This window comes from Manis pentadactyla, chromosome 17 (genome assembly GCF_030020395.1).
Source record: "Manis pentadactyla isolate mManPen7 chromosome 17, mManPen7.hap1, whole genome shotgun sequence".
Classification (NCBI taxonomy): Eukaryota; Metazoa; Chordata; class Mammalia; order Pholidota; family Manidae; genus Manis; species Manis pentadactyla.
Window position 1 is genome coordinate 31,574,860 of NC_080035.1, and position 23,762 is coordinate 31,598,621.

Below are 23,762 nucleotides of genomic sequence, written 5' to 3' on the forward strand. Positions count from 1 at the left end.
CCTTTTTCAGGTGTCCCATAAATGTTTTCTCATGTTTGTTAATATGTGCTTAACTTAGAAACACAAGTATGTAAATTGTTTGTAAAATAGTAGTAAAGCTTTGAATCACAGTTTAAAGGAAATTTAAATCTTTATTTGAATGAATTTAGCACATAGCCTTAGAATAAAATTTTTCCTGTCACATTTAAAGAAAACATATGTAGTCAACAATAATATATTTAATTTAATGTCTGCTAATTATGTGAAATGAAATACTTAAATGTTCAGAATACTATTATAAAAGTAGTATATTGCTCAGATGTTTTAGAGCAATCTAAACCAAATAGCAATTTTATTTCTTAGTCAATGGCATTTTTACAAAACAACTTGCATAATTAAACAAATTATATAGAAAATAATATTAGTAAACTAGATAAAAAGAATAATAAAAGAAATTGAATATAATTAATATGGGAGAATTGTTCAGTATAATGCTTAAAAATGCCACCAAATGAAAAAAATTAAATTACTCTGAATAAAAGCATACATATAAAATTGAATAAATTGTGTTAAGCACTGCTCTTTTTAAAAAAATTAATGAGAATTTTATGTAATATACTTTTGAATTGCTTGATTCCCTCTACTTCTTAAATATATATATAATTATTTAACTAATTTGTTAGTTAAATAAAGTAAATTTAGTTACACTCTCAAATTAAGACTCTTACAATAGAATTTTTCTCTAGATGCTATTTTGATGATAGCACAGGAAAATTTGTATATTTTCCATATATATCTGAATGTCTCCATAATAATAACTATTTTTTATTTGTCTCTCACCAATGATAATACAATTTCATAGAAACACTTGAAAAGTAAGTGTGAATAGTATGTTACTAGAATTGTTCCCATCGTTAGCTGGCAGTTTGATCCCTATATGACCTAGATTCATTATTTAAGGTAAAATGTTTCTTCCTATGCATTTGCAGTGCATTTGTTCAAATTCAATGTCCACATTTTAATACTTCTATCAAAGTAGAAATTTAGCCATATTTTTGGGGGAACCCTTTTAATAGTCCACATTTCAGTGTATATATGTTATCCAGATAATATAAGTTAAAAAATATAACAAAAAGGAGTATATTGAAAACATTTTTTGTATATGGATAATTTAACTTTTCTGTTAATTCATTGATATTAATAATATTAAATGACATACATCAAAGTAGTTTAAGGTTATTTGACCATATAGTCAACTACTTAAAATTATGTTTTCAAAATTAAAATTCTTTCCCACTTAAGATTTAAAAAAAAGAAAAACTGAGTAAAGAAACCAACATCAAATTTAATTTTCATAAGTAAATTAATAGTAAATCAATGTGGCAAAAATATCAATGTTTAGTGCATTAACTTAGAATTATCAATCATAAATATATAATGTTTGAAGTATGTTAGTTTTCAAATATATTGGGCCTTAAGAATAATATTAGCATGTCATAAAGACTTTTTTAAAATTGCAAAATGAAGATGCCAATATGAAATACTTTGAATTTCCTGTTGAAACAAATAATATACACCTGACTTTTTTCAATTTTGGCAGAAAAGCACATCACATTTCCAATCTTAGGTACATCCTTCTAAGTTAAAAATTGATTTCCACTTAGTATGATTGTGAGTCACATTAAATAGAATATTTATTAACCTTAGTTAGGGAAAAATTATTTTAAACTATTTGTATTTGCTTTATTTCTTAAAAAGATTATGTAAGATGGCATTTTAACTCTCCCTCCAAAAGAAAGAAAGAAGAAAAAAGGAAAAATAATGTAAGTTTTCTTAGAAATGTGGACTTCCTAATTCTCCAATCATAGAATATTTTGCAATCTACATACCAGACTATCACTTTGGAACATATGAATGCATATTTCCAATTAAAACAGATTACTGTACCTATGTGCAGGTATCTTTCGGTTTCCAACTATCAGGATAACATCACAGAGTTGCTGTTGTTTCAAGTAACTTTCCATTTTTCTGAAGGTTTTCTCTGCGTGGTGAACAGCCTGGTAGAATTCTTCAGAGCTGCTGGAGTCCATATCACTCTGAGGTGTCAACGAATGGCTAGTTGCTGACAGCCTGCAAACAATACACAAAAAAAGATGGTGTTTATAAAGTGCCCCCTATTGTCTAGAACTACACACAGAATTTAGAATTTTATAGGGAAAATCAATGCCTCTCTCCTTATTTTCATCATTGTGAATATAAGTCAGAAAAATCTATTTTGGGTTAAATGATTTGCTCTAAGAAGCAATAAATGAATTGTAAGTCATCTTTTTTCTCATCTTAAAAAGGCTTAAAAGATAAGTTGTCTGTATTTATTAGGACATTAAGTTAGCAAACTTGAAAAAGGTTACAGAAATAGTAAATTATGAATATGTCTATCCAAAAATTAATTCTAATGAAATCTTAATTTAATCCATTTGACATTGAGGCAGATCATCTATTATACTATTCTAAATTATGGTTCTTTTGAAGTTATAGTAAATGTTGCTTTATAGGAGGTAAATTTTATTTTATTTATTTTAATTTTTTTGTTCACCATGTAAGAACTTAATCACTATGTAAGAACTTGTTCATTATGCTTCAGGAGGTAATTTTTATTATGAGAAATTATGAAATCCATTTTGTAAAAAGGATTGATAATAAATTTGAAAGTAAATCATTAAGATTCATATTCTGTACCCAACTGATAAAGCAAAAATATATAGAAGGTTTTAACTCAGTACTTGTAAATATTTTAATTGCTAACATATATATTTATATGTAGTAAACTTTAAGCTTTTGAAAAATCCATGATACTTAAGTATGTCTACCACTTTTATTAAGATCATAGACTGTTTCACATGAAGCCTTTAAAATATCATATTCCGTATCAAGAGGACACTCAGTATTCTTAGATGCATGGTAGAAACAGCAGACCCAATTAAGTATTCTGAGGCTAAATCTTTAAAACAATGTAAAATTGAAAATGAATTAGATACATAGCAATAATAATGAAATTCTTATTTCAAGATAGAAAGCATGGATAATTCTACTTCCAAGCACAATGCAGTAACTTGTAGCTGACTAAAATTCTCACCAAGAACACCAGAAAAAAAGCTACATGTTAAAATAATATTTGTATTTAAGGCAGCCGCCAGGACTTGAGGATTTGTATTTGCACTAAGGCAGCCAGGACTTGAAGGATTAAGATCCTAGAGTGAAGGTTAACTCATGGAAGTGAGCTCAAAATTCTAGACTGCTTTTTCTTTCCCTCTCAAGTATTTACTGATTTAAGTCGTGTAGGGTGAGAGTCTGAGAAGCTCAGCCTAATTGGCAGCTAAGCAGACTGTGCGGTATCATGGGATGTGGGAGGAATAATGGATATTGGATTATGGGCTCCAAAGGTAGCCAGAACTTGAGGGGCAAGTGAGGGGCTTGTGTCCCACTTTTCCCCTACAGGTATTTGTTGATTGCTAAGTAGTGCTAGACAAGCAGAAAATGGCTTTTAGGAGGTTGAGAAGTTAAACGGAGGTTGAGTGATAAAAATTCAAATATAAGGACCTGAAAGGATGAAGGATTCTATTAAATACACAGGCTCTCAACTAGACTTCCTCAGGGCTGTATCCTAGGAGTCAAGGAGTCTGGTAATGGATGGGATAGCATAGAAACTGAATTGAAGATTTGAATCAGTGCAATTATATTAAAGTGATCTTCTAATCTGTTAGCAAACAGTCAAAAAAAATGCTCTTTAGAAACTGATAACTTCACCCAGACTCTATGATTTTTTATATATATTAAATATTGTATATTATATTACATTATATATATTGCATTATATTTTAAATATTATTATATATGATGTTGCATATTATGTAATGTATATGTATATATCATATATATAAAATGCTTGACATTAAAGAAAACAACAACAGGCCTATAAAGGAACAAGAACAAGGTGTAGGAAGAAAGATACAAGAAATAAGCTCCCAGGTACTGCAATATCTCTGAATGGATAGATCACAATTAGTTATTTAACAGAGGTGAAAACAACTGTCACTCATATGCTTTAATATAGATGGCAAGCTGGAGAGTTTCGTAGACATTAGGTTATATGAAAAAAATAAAATGGAAATAAATAAATATAATAATTTAACTTAAGATTTTGGTAGATGAACTGAATTTGCAGATTAGACACAGGTGAAGAAAACATAGTGGTGTGAAAAATAAATAGGAAATACTTAAACTAAAATATTGAGATAAAAAGACAAGAAATAGTTTTAGAAACAAATAAAACATGGTAGAAAATTTTAATATTCACTTGATTATAACAAAAGTTGAGAAGAGATATGATAAGGCAAAAACTCTCTGAAGAAATAATCGCCAAGAATTTTAAAAAATGTACTGAACACATCAAAGAACAGATTCAAGATTCACAATATATGCTATGATAAAACAAAGAAAACTACACATCAGAGTAAAGCCAATGCAAAACTAAAAGAAAAGAAAAGAAAAAAAGACTTTCTTAGAAGTAGTCAGAGAACAGAAAAAGAGAACATGACAATTCATTCAATGAGGCAGATGTAACATCAATATAAACCTGAAAAGGAGTTAAAGGAAGGAAATTAATGGCCATTCTCTCTCCAAACATATTTGCAATTATCCTGAGCAAAATACTAGCAACCAAATATAGAAATGTATGTAAAAAATAAATGTATCAAATGTGTAGTTGATAATGCACCACAATTAAATTGGACTTGATTATGGAATACATTTTAATAGAGTACATTTAATTAATAAAGCCACCTAATTCATTCATATAGTAAACATACATAATTGAAACCTTCTATCCTTGAGATTGAAAATGAAATCCATTAGTACTACTCCTATTCAACATTTTTCTACAGAGCCTTTCCAGTGTAACATAAACAAGGAAAAAGTAAAAAAAGCCCACTAGTTAGACAAGAAAAAATAAAACTGATATCTTTCCAGAAGATGTGCTTGTGTACTAATCCAGAAGATTAATATAAAATAATCTACAAACAAGCTTATATAGCTAAATCCATTAAAATTATGTGTGTCCTCTGTTATCTACAGTATTTGTCTATACAATATAGTAATTTTCATCTCACTTTACAAGCTTTCCTTTAAACATTTAAAACTAACAGAAATTTTGCTGTACCGCATGTTTGCCTTTCACAAATTTGCAAATTAAAACCTAGAATATGGTCATTTCCCACAATATATTTTAGGAGTTCAGGCTCAGGCAAATGTGGCGAGAACAACAAAATTCTTCCACACAATAACACATTTAACAGAGAAGTCACAAATAGGATGAACATATTATTATTGACTCTCAGCTAACAAAGAAAAATCAAGTCAAGACTGTAGGTTGCTAAGTAGCTCAAAACTGCTCTTTTGAGATCCTGAAATTTCAGCACAGGCTGCATGAATAGGGTGTAAAAGTTGAAATATTAGATAGAGCCCTGCAAAATGGCTCCAGATTGGTTTAAAGGAGGTTTGGAATAAAGGCTCCATTCAGATTCTTATGTTAATTTCCTACAAGTAACATACTTAGGGCATAAAATTTTACACATCACTAAGAATTTCATAGCCTGACAAACGTTAGTAAGAGAACAATTTAATGTATTTTATCTTCAAGTCACCCAAATTGTGATGAATGAAATATTAGAGCAAATGATGAAAGAAATAGAATAGTACAGTTTTAGAGCTTGGTGAGAGCCTAAACATAAAATTAAACAGGACAGAGAACTTGACAGGATTTATTTAGTAACAAAGCTAATCACAGCCAAGATCTAGGTACACTAACAAATCTCAACTATAATAAAGACACGGGCCTTTTCTTAAGAATTTGAACGTAATTTGAAAGAATAAGTCTTAAAATAATTTAGAGCTAGAAAGTAGGCTACAAAACTACTTTTTCAGAGTTCATGTTCACTCCTAGATTTTGCTTTGAGTTTCTCTCTATTACTTCTGAAAACTAGTTACTTTTCATGAAGGTTGGTTTGTCTCTCTGAGAAATGGTTGTATTGGTTTGACTTGATTTTCTCCTTATAAAGTCGCTGTGACAGGGCCTGCTCATTTCCTCAAAATTGTCTTCTAATCTCAGGCTGAAGCAGGACTTGTCCTTGACCCTCAACTCAGGACATAAAAAGGAGTTTTCCACATCAGAACAATTATAACTTTTAAGCCAAGTTTCCTTATTTAATCTTCTTCCCATCATACATCCAGACTTACTAGTTTAACAAATAAGACCTTAAAATTATAGGAAATAGAGATTATATTTTTACAATGTTTTCTATATGTATTAAGTAAAGATTTGATGTTGGATTATTACCATTATTGTGTAATTTTTATATCTTGAGACAATAAACTTAACAGTATCTTTCCAATCTGAGATTTTCTCAGATGTTATTATGATCTGACACTGAAATTTTTGTACTTACTGAGGCCCAACAAAATAAAGCTTCAAGTTACAAAAAGTCAATTAAAAAAATCTAATATGCCTTCTTCCCATTAGAATTTAACATGCTTAAGACTTCCCCAACCTAAGATATATAAAGCAAAATGAATAAAAACTTTTCTTGATCTCAGAAACTCCTCAACCCATAGCTATTCCTTTCTATTTCCTTTGACAAGCATACATCTTGAAAGTGTATGGGCACACATGATCTTAATTCCTGACTGAACACTCCTCAATCCATTGCAGTGTTAACTCACCAACCATCCATCTAAAGCAACTGCTTCTGCCAAGGGCACTGATGTCTTCTCTTGTGACATTATTTAGCCTTCATTTTCATTTCTTATCTTAATTGCTGGGAACTGACCAACATACATTCCTGTTCTTGTGCTTAAACAATTCAGTGCTAAACATCATCTACTTTCCCTGAACCAAACATTCTGAGATATGAAATGTCTTTTTCTATTTTTGTGCTAAACAATATGGGGGATAGGCAGGAACAACTCTCACACCAGGAAATAGTTACTTCTAGAAGATTAGACTTTCATTAGCTTTAACAACAAGCTATAAAAATCTATAATTACTAATTGTTTTCACTTTAAGACTCCTACCTATGTGCTGATCTAAAGCTATTACATCATAAATTCTGCCCATTGCTAACCTGGACCCAGCCTTCCATGCTTCCCTGGTTCAAATTACATATCATGTGTTGTAAGTTGCTGAATGATCTGATTCTTTCTTCAACTTCTGATATCCTTCAGCTCTAACACTACTTCTAACCATACTATGTGATTCTAGGTTTTGCAATACGTCACAACTGTTCTACAGCTTTCACACACATATTTTCTTTACCTAAAATCTATACAACACATTGACATTCTCATGAATAACTCTACTCCTTTGGAGTTCACTTAAAATATCACCTCTCTGAGAGAGACTTTTTAAAATCCCCATAGCTTGGTGGGTTGTGGCTTACCCTGACATGCTAATTACCCAGTACGGTTTAGATACATATCCGGCATATAGAATATTTTAGGAGTTCAATAATTGTTGAATAAATGAGTGAGGAATATTTTGTGAGAAGATGTCCTTGGCCAAGTACCAATTTCAATTCATTATTTTTGGTTTGTTTGTTTCAAGAATACAAACATATATTTTTCATAAAAGAATTTATATCCCAAAACCCAGCAGAGTTCCTGGCATACAAAGTCTGGTTAGTAAATATTTGCATAAATTGCTATTGTCAAATTTCAAATAGCTTCCAGAGCTCAGGATAAAAAAAGCATATATAAATACTGTAATCGGAATATATATTCTCTTGCATTTTCTACTCATGCATTTAATATACATTGTAGAAATACTAAAGAATTTACTAAATATTCTACAGAAAACACTTAAAAAATCCTTTAAACAGATATGATGCTTTTATTTCAAATGAGCATCCCTGATTAAGGCTGTATTCAAGAATTGTTATTATTTCTTTAATGTCAGTGATTTAGAGTAGAATTCAAATGGCAAAACAAATTTGCAAGCAGTCTTCTGTTTCTCTTGAGTGATGAGTTAGCTTTTGTTTTGACAGAATAATTTAAAGAACATTTCTATAATATCAAATAAAGGAATTACCCATACATAGTTCTTGGGCAAGACCTGAATGTGATGAAAGATATTTTGATTTAAATAGAGAAAGTAACTATTCATTTTAGCCCTGCAAACTCAGTGTAGATTGCAAGCATCTCTTCATATTACACATATCTCCTCATATTATGTTTCTGTTAGAGAAATATTTATTTTAACCTTAAAAATATTTCTTAGTGAGAAATCAAGTTTGCTATTTTCTTCCTATTCTACACTGCTTAAAAATATTTTATATGAAGCACATATTATTTCAATTTTAAAACCATAGTCATTATTATAAATTATTACTACAAACAATATTGAAGATCAAAAAGTGCCCCCAAGTTTTCAGACAATAAAACAAAATATATCTATTTGGCTTTAACAGTCCTCTATCTGGAACTAATGCTTTGTTATTGAAAGAAATAAAGAGACAGAGGAAGAAAGGGAGAAAAGAAGAAAGGAAGGAAGGAAGGAAGGAGGGAGGGAGGGAAGGAGGGAAGGGAAGGGAGGGAGGGAGAAAAGTACATGGAAAATTTATTAAATAAATACAATTCTTAAAAGTCAACTTTGCATTATAATAATACTAGAGAATGTTACATCATCATCATATGTTGTTACTTCCTATATTGGTATGGCTGAGTAAATCAGTGAGAAAAATAAATATCTGGTTATATAAACACTAATTTTCAAATCTTTTAAAAGCTCCCAAGAGAAAGATTTAGACCCAGGAAATATTATAGTAGAAAAAGTTGAAGCACCAGGTGCTACTTCTTAGAAATAAGAAAAATGAATATAGTCATTAATGTTGCTTCTGGGTACAATTTTCTTTTATAAGATAATTGGAACTTTAAGTAAGGCTTTTTATCAGAAGTATTAAAACACACACACACACACACACACACTGATAAGATGGGGGAATAAATAAGGAGGTGTAATGTATGAGCCATAGAAAAATAATATATATTCTAGGCTCCATCAGTCTCAACTAATTTATGTATAAAATAGAGTATCATTAGTAAACCTCATCATAGGATGCTTGTGAAAATAAACAAAATATGAATTTTAAGCTACTTTGTAACTTATGTTAATTACAAAGAATTCCAGATGTGAAAATGTGACAAGCAGTATTTATGAAATAAAGAGTAATTTTATGAATTAGGTGTGCATCAGTACAGTGCAACATGTTGCTCAAAAAATTACCTTTAATAATAACTAATCATGTAAAACAAATGATACAGTTGTTTTCTCTTCTTTTAAACTTTAAATGCATATTATCTATATAAATTTTAAATTAAAAGTACTTTCCAATCTTAGAAATTACAAAATTGAGTTAATTTAATTATTTTCAGGAATTTTACACTCTAAAGAAAATTGTGGTTGAGGGCATGATGAGAATGGTTGACAAAAGGTAATATTTAGATACTGAAAACTGTCAACAAAAATGTTGAAATCTGGGAAGAAAGACAACTTTTCAGAGTGTGATTCTGGCAATGGGAAATGCTATAAAATTCTGAAAGTGCCTCTAATATAAGATGAAGTTGGAAATTGGCATGTCAATGATTAATTCAAGTTCTACTCTGAGAAGATATGTCAGACACCAAAGGAATTGCAGTAATGTGCTAACTTGTATAGCAGATACCTGGGAGACACCTGTAGGAAAATATTCAGAGGATATCACATTAAGGTTGTCTAGGGTAAAATGAACAGATGTGGCTTTACTTACCCAGGATTCAGAGGACTAGCTCTAATATCCATCATGGGCTAATGGAAGCCTGAATTAATAGGGATCCTAGAATCGGTAATGTCAACATTTCCCAGTCATATTAAAGAAGAAGAAATAAAAATGTTTATATATGTGAGAATGATACAGTGATCTATAATGGTCAAACTGTTAGCCATAACTACTATATGACTTAGTGAACATTCTTTTCATCATTAAGACATGTATTGTCAAGGAGACCAATAGCATACTTTCAAGCTCTCTAGAAAACACTATAGGTTCTGATGACACATTTAAATTGCACTCTTTCAGTTCAATGGCAATATTGTTCTAGATGATGGTACTTAATTAAGAATTAGAAAAAAAGCAGAGACTCTGTTAGTCACTATAGACCGCTGCCAGTTATTCAATCAAGCCTTGGTAAATATTTTGGTAAATAATGTCTTACTGGAACACAGACACACTCATTTGGTTATGTATTGTCTGTTGCTGCTCTCTTGCTGTAACAGCACAGTGGAGTGACTGTGGCAAGGACCATCTGCCTCCCAGAGCTAAAACCCTTTGCCCTCTGGTCCTTTCTACAAAAGAGTTTGCTTGTGCCTATTATAATCTTAGGAATAGAGTGGTGATTACTGGATTTTACTTATCCAGAATTGTATCTTCTAGTAACAAATTTATCATGAGGTAACTGAATGAAATGAGTAGTCCACTAAGGTACTACTTGGTCTATTTAATCAGAAAAGTATAGATCTTTTCATTGAAGTACATTTGATATACAAATCTTATTTGGTTCCCAGTATACAACTCGGTGGTTGAACACTTATCCATATTCTTATATCCTTACTCCAACTAGTGCAGTTACTATCTGTCAGCATAGGAAGATGTTACCGAATCACTGGCTGTATTATCCATGCTATACTACCATCCTTGTGACTGACATAATATGATTGAAAATTTCTGTGCCCATTTATCCTCCTCACTCTCTCTACCCACAGATCCCAATTCCTTCCCCAAGATAACCACCAGTCATTTCTCGTTGTCTAAGAGTCTGTTAATGTTTTGTTCATTTTGTTTTGTTTTACTTTTAGATTCCACAAATAAGTGAAATTGTATGGTATTTGTCTTTCTCCACTTGGTTTATTTCACTTAGTGTAATACCCTCTAGGTCCATCATGTTGCTGCAAATGGCAGGATTTCTTACTTTTTTATGGCTGAAAAATATTCCATTGCATAAATACCACCTCTTCTTTATCCATTCATCTACTGATGGACACTTTGGTTGCTTATTGTAAATAATGCAGCAATAAACACTAGCATATATTTTTTCAAATAAGGGATTTTATTTTCTTTAGGTAAATTCCTAGAAACAGAATTACTGGGTCACATGGTACTTCTGTTTTTAGTGTTTTGAGGAAACACCATACTGTTTTCCACAGTGGCTGCATCAATTTTGGCCATGATAGATCATGAAAACAAACAAACTAAATAGTTTGACCATGATAGATCACATTCCCACCAACAGTGCAGGAGGGTTCCCTTTTCTCCGCTTCCTCACCAACACTTATTGTTTCTTGTCTTTTGGATAGTGGCCATTCTAACTTGTATGAGGTGATATCTCATTGTGGTTTTGATTTACATTTCCCTGATGATAAGTGATGTGGAGCATCTTTTGACAATCCAGTTGGCCATCTGTATTTCTTCTTTGGAATTTTGAGTAATAACATTGCTGGGTAGAGGATTCTTGGTTAAAGAGCCTTCTATTTCTATACATTAAATATTTCATGCCACTCTCTTCTGATAGCCTGATGGGGTTTCCCTTGTAAGTAAGTTTTTACCTCTATCTAGCTGGTTTCAATGACTTCTCTTTACCCTTAATTATATATGTCTTGGTGTTGTCTTCCTGGGGTTTCTTCTGTTAGGGGCTCTCTTTACTTCCAGGACCTGGGTGTCTATTTCCTTCCCCAGGTTGGGGAAGTATTCAGCAATTATTCCTTCAAAGAGACCTTCTACTCCTTTGTCTCTCTTCTCCATCTGGTACCCCTATTATGTGAATATTGCTTCATTTGAAGTTGTCACACTGCTCTCCTAGGATCCTCTCATTCCTAGATATTCTTTTCTCTTTCTATTCCACAGCTTTGTTGTGTTCCTGTTCTCTAATTTACATCGCATTATTGTTTTCTCTACTTGCAGCAATCCATTTTTCATTCCCTTCATTGTATTTTTCGTTTCAGATACTCATTCTTCAGCTCTGAGTGGCTGTTTTTCAACTTTTCTCTTTGTTGAAGTCCCTTTGAGATCTTTAGTACTTTTCTGAAGATCAGTGAGCGTATTTACGACTGTTACTTGGAAATCTTTATCAAGAAGATCGGTGATCTCTGTTTCAATTAGCTCTTTTTCTGGTATCTTATCCTATACTTTTGTCCAGAACATTTTCCTCTTCCTCTTCATCTTGACAGGGTTTCTGTGTTTCTTCCTTTTGAATTAGATAGATCTGCTATACTTCCTGATTCAGAAAGTAGTGGCTTTATGAAGAAGCCATCCTGTGGTGCCCAGATGCTCAAGATTCTTTACTCTCCAGTGCCTGGTTCTTCTTGGTGGTAGAGCCCAGTTGCTGTTGATGGGCAATGAGTAAGGCTGCTTTTGTCCAATGACTGGATTTAGGCCTAAGTCCACTGTGGCTGGCAGTTTGTCTCATCTGGCCCTTTGTGATCAGATCAGAGGCTTCTGCTGGGATTGTTGTTGGTGGAGCCACCCTTGAGGCCTGCCCTGCAGTGATGGTAGTGTTTTGGGGTTAAAGGGGTGGACAGGGCACATACACAGCAGTGGTGGGGTGCACAGCAACAGGCCGGGTCACCCACAAGGAGGAAGGAGTGCTGGAAGCTGGTTCCTGCAGGCATCTCTGTAATTGGACTGAAATAGGGACAAAAACGCTGAAAAGCCTCCCTCTGCCTGCTGAACAGCAAAGTATGAGGCTGCTGGACTGAGCAGGTGGGCTGGTGTGCAGGACAGTGCCTTGTAGGTGAACTATTAGCAAGTGGATAAAGCAAATGTGGCTCCTGAGAGTGCCCAATCTGTTGGGTTGAGGGAGGGCTTGGAAAGTGTCATTCACCTGTCCTTTCTCCTATGAAGAGGGCTCTGTCAACCCTTGCTCCCTCTGGCAATTCTCCTGCTGCCGGCAAATCTTTCCAATTGCAGAACAAGGGGAACATGCCTGTCCTTCACAAGTGGCTGAAGACTAAGCCTCCCAGAGTGCTCCAGTTCTACCTGGTGTCCAGCCCACTAATCAGCTGAACCCAATGCAGTGTGAACACATGTTCCCGGAGTAGATCTCTAGGACCAGTGATTCAGAATTTCTGAGCTCCTATCCCTTCTCTGCTCCATTCCTGTCCCTGCTGCTTGTGGGCTGGGATAGGGGAAGGGATTTCGTCCTGCTCTATCATGTCTCTGCCATGATTAAATATTCAGTATCCCTGCATTGAAGCAAGTACCTCACAACACTAAGATGCCATCCTATGTGCCAAACAAAGAGGAGGCCTATGAAATCCAAATAATAAATCACGTATTTTCCAAAATCCATATCCTGATGTATTTATTGGACTGATGGACTCAACCTATAATTATTTCCTCAGTCCCAGAAAGCACAGCTGCAAAAAGTGTATTAATAAACTGTCACAATCTCATATTGGTTTTTTGACCCACAAAATCAGGTCTATTAAGGAAGAATGTGTCAACTGAACTAGCACCACACACCTACCATTGTAATACATCCAAAGCTATATTATTATAAAGAATTTGCAGATATCAGTGCCATATTAAAAACTTGAAATATGAAAGGGTAGAATTCTTTTTTTTTTTTTTGAGAGGGCATCTCTCATATTTATTGATCAAATGGTTGTTAACAACAATAAAATTCTGTATAGGGGACTCAATGCACAATCATTAATCAACCCCAAGCCTAATTCTCAACAGTCTCCAATCTTCTGAAGCATAACGAACAAGATCTTACATGGTGAACAAGTTCTTACATAGTGAATAAGTTCTTACACGGTGAACAGTGCAAGGGCAGTCATATCACAGAAACTTTCGGTTTTGATCACGCATCATGCACTATAAACAATCAGGTCAAATATGATTATTAGTTTGATTTTTATACTTGATTTAAATGTGAATGCCACATTTCTCGAAAGGGTAGAATTCTATTATATCCCAAATTAATTCATTCATTTGATAGATATAAATTCCAGATGGATCTTGAATAATAGATTATCACAAAAAAGCCCACATAATCAGGTAGTGATGATAATTGTAGCTGACACTCCAGATGTGATATTTTTATAGAAGAAAATCAACACTGGCATTTAGTATGCAGCTCTCAACTTGGCAGAACACTTTTTTCCTCAATCAACATTATTAAGGAAATCAGAACTTGTTTACCTTCTCCCAGCATGTGCATCAGCATCACCTCAATGTCTTACCATAGGACAATTACAGCTGTACCTCTCCCTAAAGTTTGCAAGAATTTCAGTCACCTGGATGCCCCAAAAAACATCATATATTTCCATAATTTCTCTGTTATGGTCATTGAGTTCAGATACAAAAAGCTAATTACCGTCAAGATAGTGACTTATTTTACATGATCTAGGTACACTAACAAATCTCAATTATTATATAAACTTGGGCCTTTCTGAAGAATTTGAAAGTAATTTGAAAGAATAAGTTTTAAAAGAATGGAGAACTAGAAACTAGGCTCCAAACTATCTTCTCAGAGTTCATGTTCACCCCTAAATTTCTTCCTAAAAGTTCATATGCTTTGATGTTCTCCATATTATGTCTGAAAGCAAGTCTAAGTGATCTCTACATATTTTATCTATAACTATTTTATTCCTATTTTATAGGTTTGAAAATTAATACAAAAAGAACTTAAGTAAGTTGGTCAAGGATTTAAGCACAGAAATTTTCAAAAACTGCATGACAGGTAAACCCACTTGGAAAAAATACCCTAGGATGCACTAAAGCAAAATTTTACATACCCTAGATATATAAAATATGTATGAAATTATCATCAAAATGCTAGTAAATTGTATAATTGTGGGAACATAATTGTTCAAACATAATGTATTGTTAAAAATAAATATCTCGTAATGTTCCTTAGAAGTCTTAGAAATTGAATTTGGGATTTAAAAGTGATATTAGGTAAATGTTACTTTCTTACCTATGGAAAAATATAAAATATTATAAATGCCTACTTACATTGATAGAAATAGTTTAAAATATGTGGTAAAATGGTAACATTAAATCTAAAATCACTAGAATAGATGTAATATATAAAGCAACATAAACCTAATAAAAACCTTAGCCCAGCCCCACCCCCTCCAAAAATCAAATCAAAGTAAATTTGATCCACCTGATAAAAGTCAGAAAAGACAGTTTTAAGAATACAAAAATTCATGCTCAATAAAACCACAAAGTGGAATATCAAGAATAATTTTAAAAATATTAATTTTGACAATGTAAATTAAGACATAAATGGGTATAGACATACACCTAAACCTAGACGTCAACATGCCCTTGCAATTAGCCCCAAACTTCAATCTAAGTCTACACTCAGTCCAATATCTACACATACAAAAGCCCATGTTCTTGGCTATTTACAGTATTAAGAAATGTAGTTACTGAAACAAAAGGACCTCAAGAAGTCGAAATTACAGAAAGGGAAAAACATTTATGAGGCATATCATGACAGCATAAAGAGAATCTGGTACCACTAATCAGATGCACAGAATTTAAAGTAGAACCATTAATGAAGACAAAGAGGAAGAGCTATATTGATAAAATAGTCTGTCAAGAAGAAATCATAAACATGAATACAACTAAAATCATTTTAAATGTAAAACCCTCAAATTTCTAGAAGTTTACAAATATTAAGACAAACTTTCAAGGTAGGATATGTAAAAATATCTTACTGAACTAATAAAACAAGAAGCAAAGAAGATATATAGACTAGTTGCATCATACCACTGATGAGATTGATTCAGTAAATATACTGAGAACTTTGTGCACAAAATTATGTCTTCTTACACATATTTGGAGTTTTAATAAAATCTACTTTGTATTATGTAACCCGTAAATTACAGTAGATACAGTCTCTGATCATAGTGTAAAATCACTGGAAATAAGAAAAAAACATAGGTAAAAAATAGTTAAAATTTCATCCATTAAGAAATTAAAAAGTATTGTTTAAATAATTATTGATGAAGAATAAATAAAAGGTGGTAATAAAAATTATTTAGAAATAAATAAAAAGTATAACATTGCATTTAGAATGCCTGTATAAAGAAGTTAAAATGTTATACTAAAGAAAATATACAACCTTACATATGTTTATTCAAAACAGTAGTGCTAATAAAGACTGAATATTAATAAATTATAATCTCTAATGTCAAATAATTAGAAAAAGAACAAGAAAATAAAACAAAATAAAGTAGAAAAAGCAACTAGTAAAAACAAAAAAATAGAAGCCAGTATCTTAATAAGGCCAGTAAGAACAGTAAACCAATTGGCAGGTATGGTGAAGAAAAACAAAAATAATGGAAGATACAAATAGAAAACATTAGACAGGAAAACATAATAAATGCTAGATGACAACCAGTTGTAAGAGGTAAATTTAACTATTTGTTGCTGTAGTCATTTATTTTAGAGAAGGTTTTATGAAATTACTCAGATAAAATTTTAAATTTTGATGTTTCTAAAAAATACTAAACAGGAAATATTACTTAAGAGAAAACCTGGTTAATTAAAGAATAATTGAGTAAAAGAAAAATTTAGTCAAATATTTGCCTTATATGAATATACCAATCCTAGACAATTTGACTTACGAAATTTACAAATATTTAAGGACCAAAGAGCTCAAATGCTGTACAAATTATTCTCATTCAGGAAAAACAAATATGGAAAACAATGTAGTTTGTTATGAGCCTTGTATAATTGGATTCCAACAACAAAGGGCAGACAGAACAAGAAAGGGAAAGTGTGAGCAAAATCTCGCTTACACAACTGTGTATTTAAAAATATATATATCATGCCAAGTATGTTTTCATGTCAGGATTACAAGGATATTTAATCACTGGGAAATCCATCTATGTAATAGATTATATTAGTAGATCTTAAAACACATATCACAAAACCATCTCAGTGGTTCCTGAAAACAAAGATTATTTGATAAATTATTTTGCTTAATTATTTAATTAATGTCTACAAGAAAAGTAGTAGAGAACACATTATACTGAAACTTTAAGCATCCAAAATTACAGCTAAAGTCAGAAACAATGAAAAATGTGTACTGAGAGAAGTAACAAAGCAGAAATTAACAGCAAAATCACAGAAAACCAAAACACTCATGGATGAATATTTTAACCAATTCTATATAAGTGTATCTGACATTGTAGATGAAAAGAACAATTTCAAGTATGATATAATTTTATAATACTAACCCTACAATCTACATACTCAATACTTTTAAAAGGAAACAGCATAATGCACCCTCCTTATTGCATAACTTCAAAGTCCATGATGCAATTAAGAATGATGAAACATGTCAAGAAAAATGTGTCAAATAATCATGAGAAAAAGCATTTAATGGAAAAGGCTTTAAAATGACCCAGATGTTTGGATCAGCAGTGGAGGTCTTTAAAGAAGCTATTATAAATATATCTAAGGAACTGAAGACCACTATGCTCTTAATTCCTGGGCAGATTAGGAAATGGAACCCTGCAGAAAAAATAAAGCATGATTCAAAAATCAACACAATATCTAAAATAAGAAATTAACTGATGGGCGCAATAACAGATTGGAGTTGGCAGACAAAAGGGTCAGTGAAAAAAGGACAAATTTTTGACAAAACAGACCTCATGACGTGGGAGAATATCAAATTATCTAGCATACTGTAATTGGAGTCTCAGAAGACAAAGAGAGAAATATACAATAGAGAATATATTTAAAATTTAAAACGTTCCCAAATTGATGATTATTTCAGTCTATAGATCAAAAAAAATCTCAGTGAACCCCAAGAAGAATAAATACTCAATAAACCCAAAGTAGCACAAAATCAATGGAAAAAAAGAGAATATTAAAAAAGTAATTATATCAGGACAATTTTCTTTACATTACAAATAACTTAGGTCATTACCCAATATCACAAACTTCAGATGTGTTAAAATGTTAAACATAAAAGACAATATCATTAACAATTAGAAGAAACATTAATGGAAGGCAAGCTTCTGTATGATTTGAAAGGGATGCATTCTTAAGGAAGCCATAGATGCCAGATTTCTTAAAGGAAAAAGGACAACAGATATATGATAAATATCTTTATGAGGGAAAATACCATAAACACAGTCAAGTACTAGCCACACACTTGGAGTAACTATTTGACTTGTACAACACACAATGGATTCGTACATTCTCAAAACACTCTTAAGAAACAATAATAAAAAACAGAAAAGTGGACCAAAGATATTTTTCTTCAATTCAAAAGAGAAACTACAAATGGAAAATAAACACATCAAAATAAGCTCAAACTGAAATAACAATTATGAACACATTATCAATAAATAAAGGTTTCTTTCCCATAATACTGGACACATTTCAAGGTATTGACAAGTTATATGCAAGCTTTGCTTTGACCAATGGTCAGCATATTTCCTGATGTACAAGGGACTTAACAAAAGTTCAAGGGAAAAAGTAAGTCAGAGAAAAGTGAATGTTCAGAGGTAAGAAAGCAATCAAATGCACTAAAATACGTACAGGGATCTGTTAAGAGCAGAGGCTGAAGATATTTTGAATGGCGTATTAAAGAGACTAGAATTTATCTTGTAAACTGCATCTAATGAGGTGTGTTTCATGGACTACTTTTATCATGAGATGCAAATGAAGAAAGATGATCAATCTGAAAAATGCCATATTCACTGTCCCCCTTTAGAGATTCACTTAAAATTTAAAAAGGAAGTAAAAATAAATAAATATGAGCTTAATTTTGCTTAGCTCTGTTTTCCCAAATACATTTTGAGACAATATTTAATTTGTATTATATTTGTTTATTTCTCAAAAAGGAGACTGGCACATAGGATTACCCCATTAATATTTCTAGGAACTGTGCAGCACAGAACACTTTGGAAAAAGTTGTTTTAAGCATTTAACCATTTAAAAACAGGAGTGAGATAACTGCATACAAGGATTATAAGGAGAGGTTGAAGATAGGGAGGTATTAGGAGACTACTGCAGTCATCAAGAGAGAAGATGATATAAAAGCAGACCAGTTCAGACTAAAAGGAAGGAGTGTTACAAGAGTGGGCACAGTTTCAGGAGATATAATGAGGTAATTACAAATCCAGAACATCAATAAATGTATTTGGATAAACCCATCTTCAGGTATTAAATTCATACACAATAGCTCTTATATATGCTTACTAGTTTATTTGTACGGGTTATAACTTTTATCTGAGACCTACCTTTATAACCAACCATGTGGTGTGAAGGTTTTAAGTCATTATTCTGAACAGAAATTTATTATCTAATGATTAGCTAATGGAAATGGAATACTAGCAATGAGAGGCTTGAAACATAGCCAGACTTTGGGAATGGTGAAACTAGCAATTAATGTGTAGAGCTGACACAGATAGGAAAATGTAGGATCAGAAAATAAACACTCATATGACAGATTACAACAAAAATGAGCAACATAAAAACATTTGACTAATAATCCAGGAGCTTACCCATGAAGTCCTTGGCATCCAAAATTATGTTACTTTTAGTTTTGTTCTGACTTTTTCTTTGGTCATAGAAAAGCTCTTAGAGGCCTACGTCTTGACTATAGTGGACTTGCATTCTCATTAGAAGATACTACAATTGTTAGCTTTTCATTCTGCCAGCGTCCTTTCCTAGTTCACTTTTTCCCCTTTGTATTATTCTTCTTTTGAGGGTTTAATGCAGTTAATAATTTTAATACTATCAATCTATCCTGCATCAATTTCTGTTGTACAAAAACTTTACATGACATGTTCAAAAGTTTTCCCATGGTTAGAGATAAAATATCTTAAAATTAAGTATACACTTGTTAAAATATTACCATTGTTCTATAATTTTTTATTACAGGTTATTTGAATATATGAATTAAAATATTATGCTGGGGTAAACAATATCAAACTTCCTGTACTAGCTAAAAACACTAGATTGAAATAATTATGTTAATAGTTATACTTAAAATTGTACAAATACATTTTATTTTACTCCTTTACTGTATCACCTTTATCTTATTAAAAGACTCCTAGTATTTTCATTTAAGTAGGGAAAGCCAGTTAATTCAATGTCTTATGTAGAAAAAATTTTCTGTTGTGCAGATTTTTAGATAAAGTGATTGCAAAAAGTTTTAAAATTAAGGGGCATATCCATGCTTTAATATACCTGCTCTGTATCTTCTTTAAGGACTTGCAATACCAATTATTGTATCAACATATCATATAGTGTTGAAATTTTCAATATTTTTTGAGAAAATAAATTCAGAGAATTTTAAAAATTATATCTTATACACTAGTTTGCTAAATAACTGAAGCTAAAAATTCACTTGGGCCTATTCTTTTTCTAGAAATGGCAAAGAAAACAGTGTTTACATCTATATTATGAAAAAAATATATGTGCCTATTCTCCAGAATAATGCAAAATGCTAACACACAAATAAAATTATAAAAATGGCTTTTAAAACAAGTACATAAACATACATTCATAGTTTAAATATATATATATACATATATATATTGATTTAAATTAAATGGTTGCTAAGCAAACTTGAAGCAAAATGAATATTTATTCGAAAATAAGTAACCAAACTTATTTGGTTGGTTAAATAACAAGAAAATATTTTAAATAATTTGCAAATTAGGTAATTTGCCAGAACAGTAATTTTTAAAGGTTGTTTCACTAAAGTTAAATTTGCTGAAATTAACATCTCAGTTTAAAATAGTCTGAAAAACAATGTATTTTAGATATGTTTATCTACTATTACATACAACATAAACAAATTATATGCTTTAGTGATTAAAAACAAATAGTTTACTTATTTTAATTTGATGAAAGCTTTTACATTTTGTATGAAAAAATAAACACCTGAGGAGAGCAACAAAAATTATTGACAGAGGAATAGTTAAGGGACATTGCCTTATTAGTACCAGAATATACGCTCAAGCCATTCCAATTAAATCAATATAGTGTTGACATAGGTTAGTAAAAAATAATAGAAACCCATGAATATGTGCCAGCATTTACTAATATCTTAGAAAATTGAGAATTAGAAGGATTATATATTAAATATTCCAGGCACAAATGACTAGTCATTGGCAGATACAAAGAAAGGGATGCATCTTACATTTTGCATGCTAATGAATTCTTGAAGAGTTAAATTTAAAGAAAAGAAGCATACTTAAGAAAATTGAGAAGATTGCATCCACAACTTAGGATGTGAGAAATCATCAAGACTGAAAACACAAAGAGGAAGGGAATTCTCATGTATCGATCGGATGCACAGATTTTAAGCAATTTCGAAACATTAATGGGACTGTTTTCAAAGCAAAAAAGTTGACATTGCTGCCTTTAAGAATACCATGAATGTAAACAACTGAAAGAAATTGCAGCAGAGCACAATTATATAGAAAAGATTGAAAAGGCAGTTCAGAGTTAGAATTGTGATAGATGTTGTAAGTTAACTGCTGTTTCTTTGACATATGTGTTGTATTTGAAAGTTAGGATGTCACGTTTAAAAGTCAAACATTCCATGATTGGCAAAGTTAAAAACATTTATGAAGACAACTGTGAAAGAGTTCCATATATTCCTTACCCAACATTCCCAATTTTTAATACCTCTCATTTTTATAGTACATTATTTACAGTTAATGAACCAATAGTAAATACATTATACCAAAGTTTCACACTTTATTCAGTACTTAGTTTTTACTTAACATCCTTTTTCTGTTCCAGCAGCCCATCCAGGATACCACATCACATTTAGTCAATATGTCTCATTGGGTAACTTTTGGTTGTTGCAGGGTTTTAGACTTTCTTTATTTTTGATAACCTTAACAATTTGAGGAGTACTCAGGTGTTCTCTAAGATGCCCTATACTGAAATTTGGTTGCTCCTTAACTCATACTAATTTTTATTCTATTCATTCATCCTTATCCTTAAATATTCTAAATTAGTCTGAATTTATATTTTATTACTTAATTTAAACATGCCTATTATTTTTTCTAGCTTTTGCTAATACAACTCTCCAAGTAAATAAATACTTTAAAATCATGTAAACTAAACTAAACTGAACTAAACATTGCATAACTGTCACATTTTGTTCCTTTCTGATAACATTTGGATATAATTTTCCCATCATTTTACACTGTAATCCCATACCTGAAAAATTAATACTGCTTTACTGGTTAACAAAATTACCCATTTGACAGAAAAATATTAAAATATGAGCAACGAATGACTCATCTCCAGATGGATGTCAGAAGTTCATTTTGCAATTGGAAATGTTGCCTGTCAATTTAGCAAAGAAACATCTATCTGTTTTAAATTGATTACTACGGGAACGTACTACATATAAATGCAAATTGGCTATTCCAATTGTGTTTTGTTATGTGGCTTTAGTAAAAAAAGGTTTGAATTAAAAAACAATATGACAGGTACTATCATAAAGAGAAGTTGATCATACATGGATATATTATGCAACGTGTTAATTACGGCACATTCTTCAGTGTGTATAAACTGAGCTAATTCAAACATGTAAATGAACTTTGAGGTCTTTTCCCCCATAATATAAAAAAAATTATTATCTTAAGTATCAGGTACCAACTGGGGGATTCTAATCCTTATAAAATTCAGAAGGAAGAAATTGTACACTGTCTTACTAATTTATAGAAGGATACTAGTATCTATTATGTTAGGTTTGGCAGAGTTCAGAGAAGAAGAGACTGACAGGCTTACATGAAAATGTAATTAGGAGAGAAAATTATTGTCAAATAGTTTAGATAAAACAAATCTGGATTACATGACTAAGACATTTTTATTCTATATATTTTCTTAATTATTTACATTAATAATTAGGTTAATAACCAGTAATAAACTATAGTTACTCTTTAGTAATTTGACATTCTTATTGTCTAATAGTGTGAACTCAAAATGTGTAAATGTCTAGTTTCAAACAACGTATCATTGTATTTTAGAAAATCCTGACTGTTTGAAACTAGAATTGGTGTTTTCTACCATTAAGTGTTTCTCCTAAAATTACACATTTATTTTGATGGAGTAGAATGAATAATAGGTGCCCCATGAAGGGTTCAAAATGTTTTAATATTTTAAAATTTAATTTGTGCTCAATTTGCTTTTATTTTGAAATGCACTTACGTTTATAACAAAAGAACAGCAATTATAACATATAATGGTTTAAATGACGTTTTGTACAAATACAATACAGTTGACACACAGTCATATGTTGATATTTGTAATATGTTATGAATTTTAACAAAGTTTATTATATAAAAGGCTCATATTATAGGATTCTTCAATAATTTACATCACCACATTTCTCAGTGGAAGAAAAGTAAGAAATCCTAACATAAAAGATGGACTATAAGTAATAGCTGATCATAGATAATTTATATTTATTTTCTTAATTAGAATGATATGAAAATTATATTTCCAAGTTAATCTTGCATATGCACAAATTCCTCCTTTATGTTATTAAATCAAAATACATTACCATTATATTTGATTATAGTTGTAAAAGTTGATGACATTATGGATAATAAGCATAAAAGCTGTCACATTATTGCTAAAACGTGAGGTTTAAGAAAACAACCTGACTGCAATTATGAATCCAGCGTTTTCTCA

General features: G+C 31.3%; 1 protein-coding gene across 1 annotated transcript in view; it reads right to left on the reverse strand.

The window, feature by feature from the left end:
- Nucleotides 1–23,762, reverse strand: part of KLHL1 (kelch like family member 1) — a 361,767-nt gene that overhangs the window by 247,497 nt on the left and 90,508 nt on the right. The window contains exon 2 of the mRNA XM_036893901.2: nt 1,927–2,109. Within this exon, the coding sequence (XP_036749796.2) occupies nt 1,927–2,109 (183 nt within the window). The remainder of the gene's footprint in view (nt 1–1,926; nt 2,110–23,762) is intronic.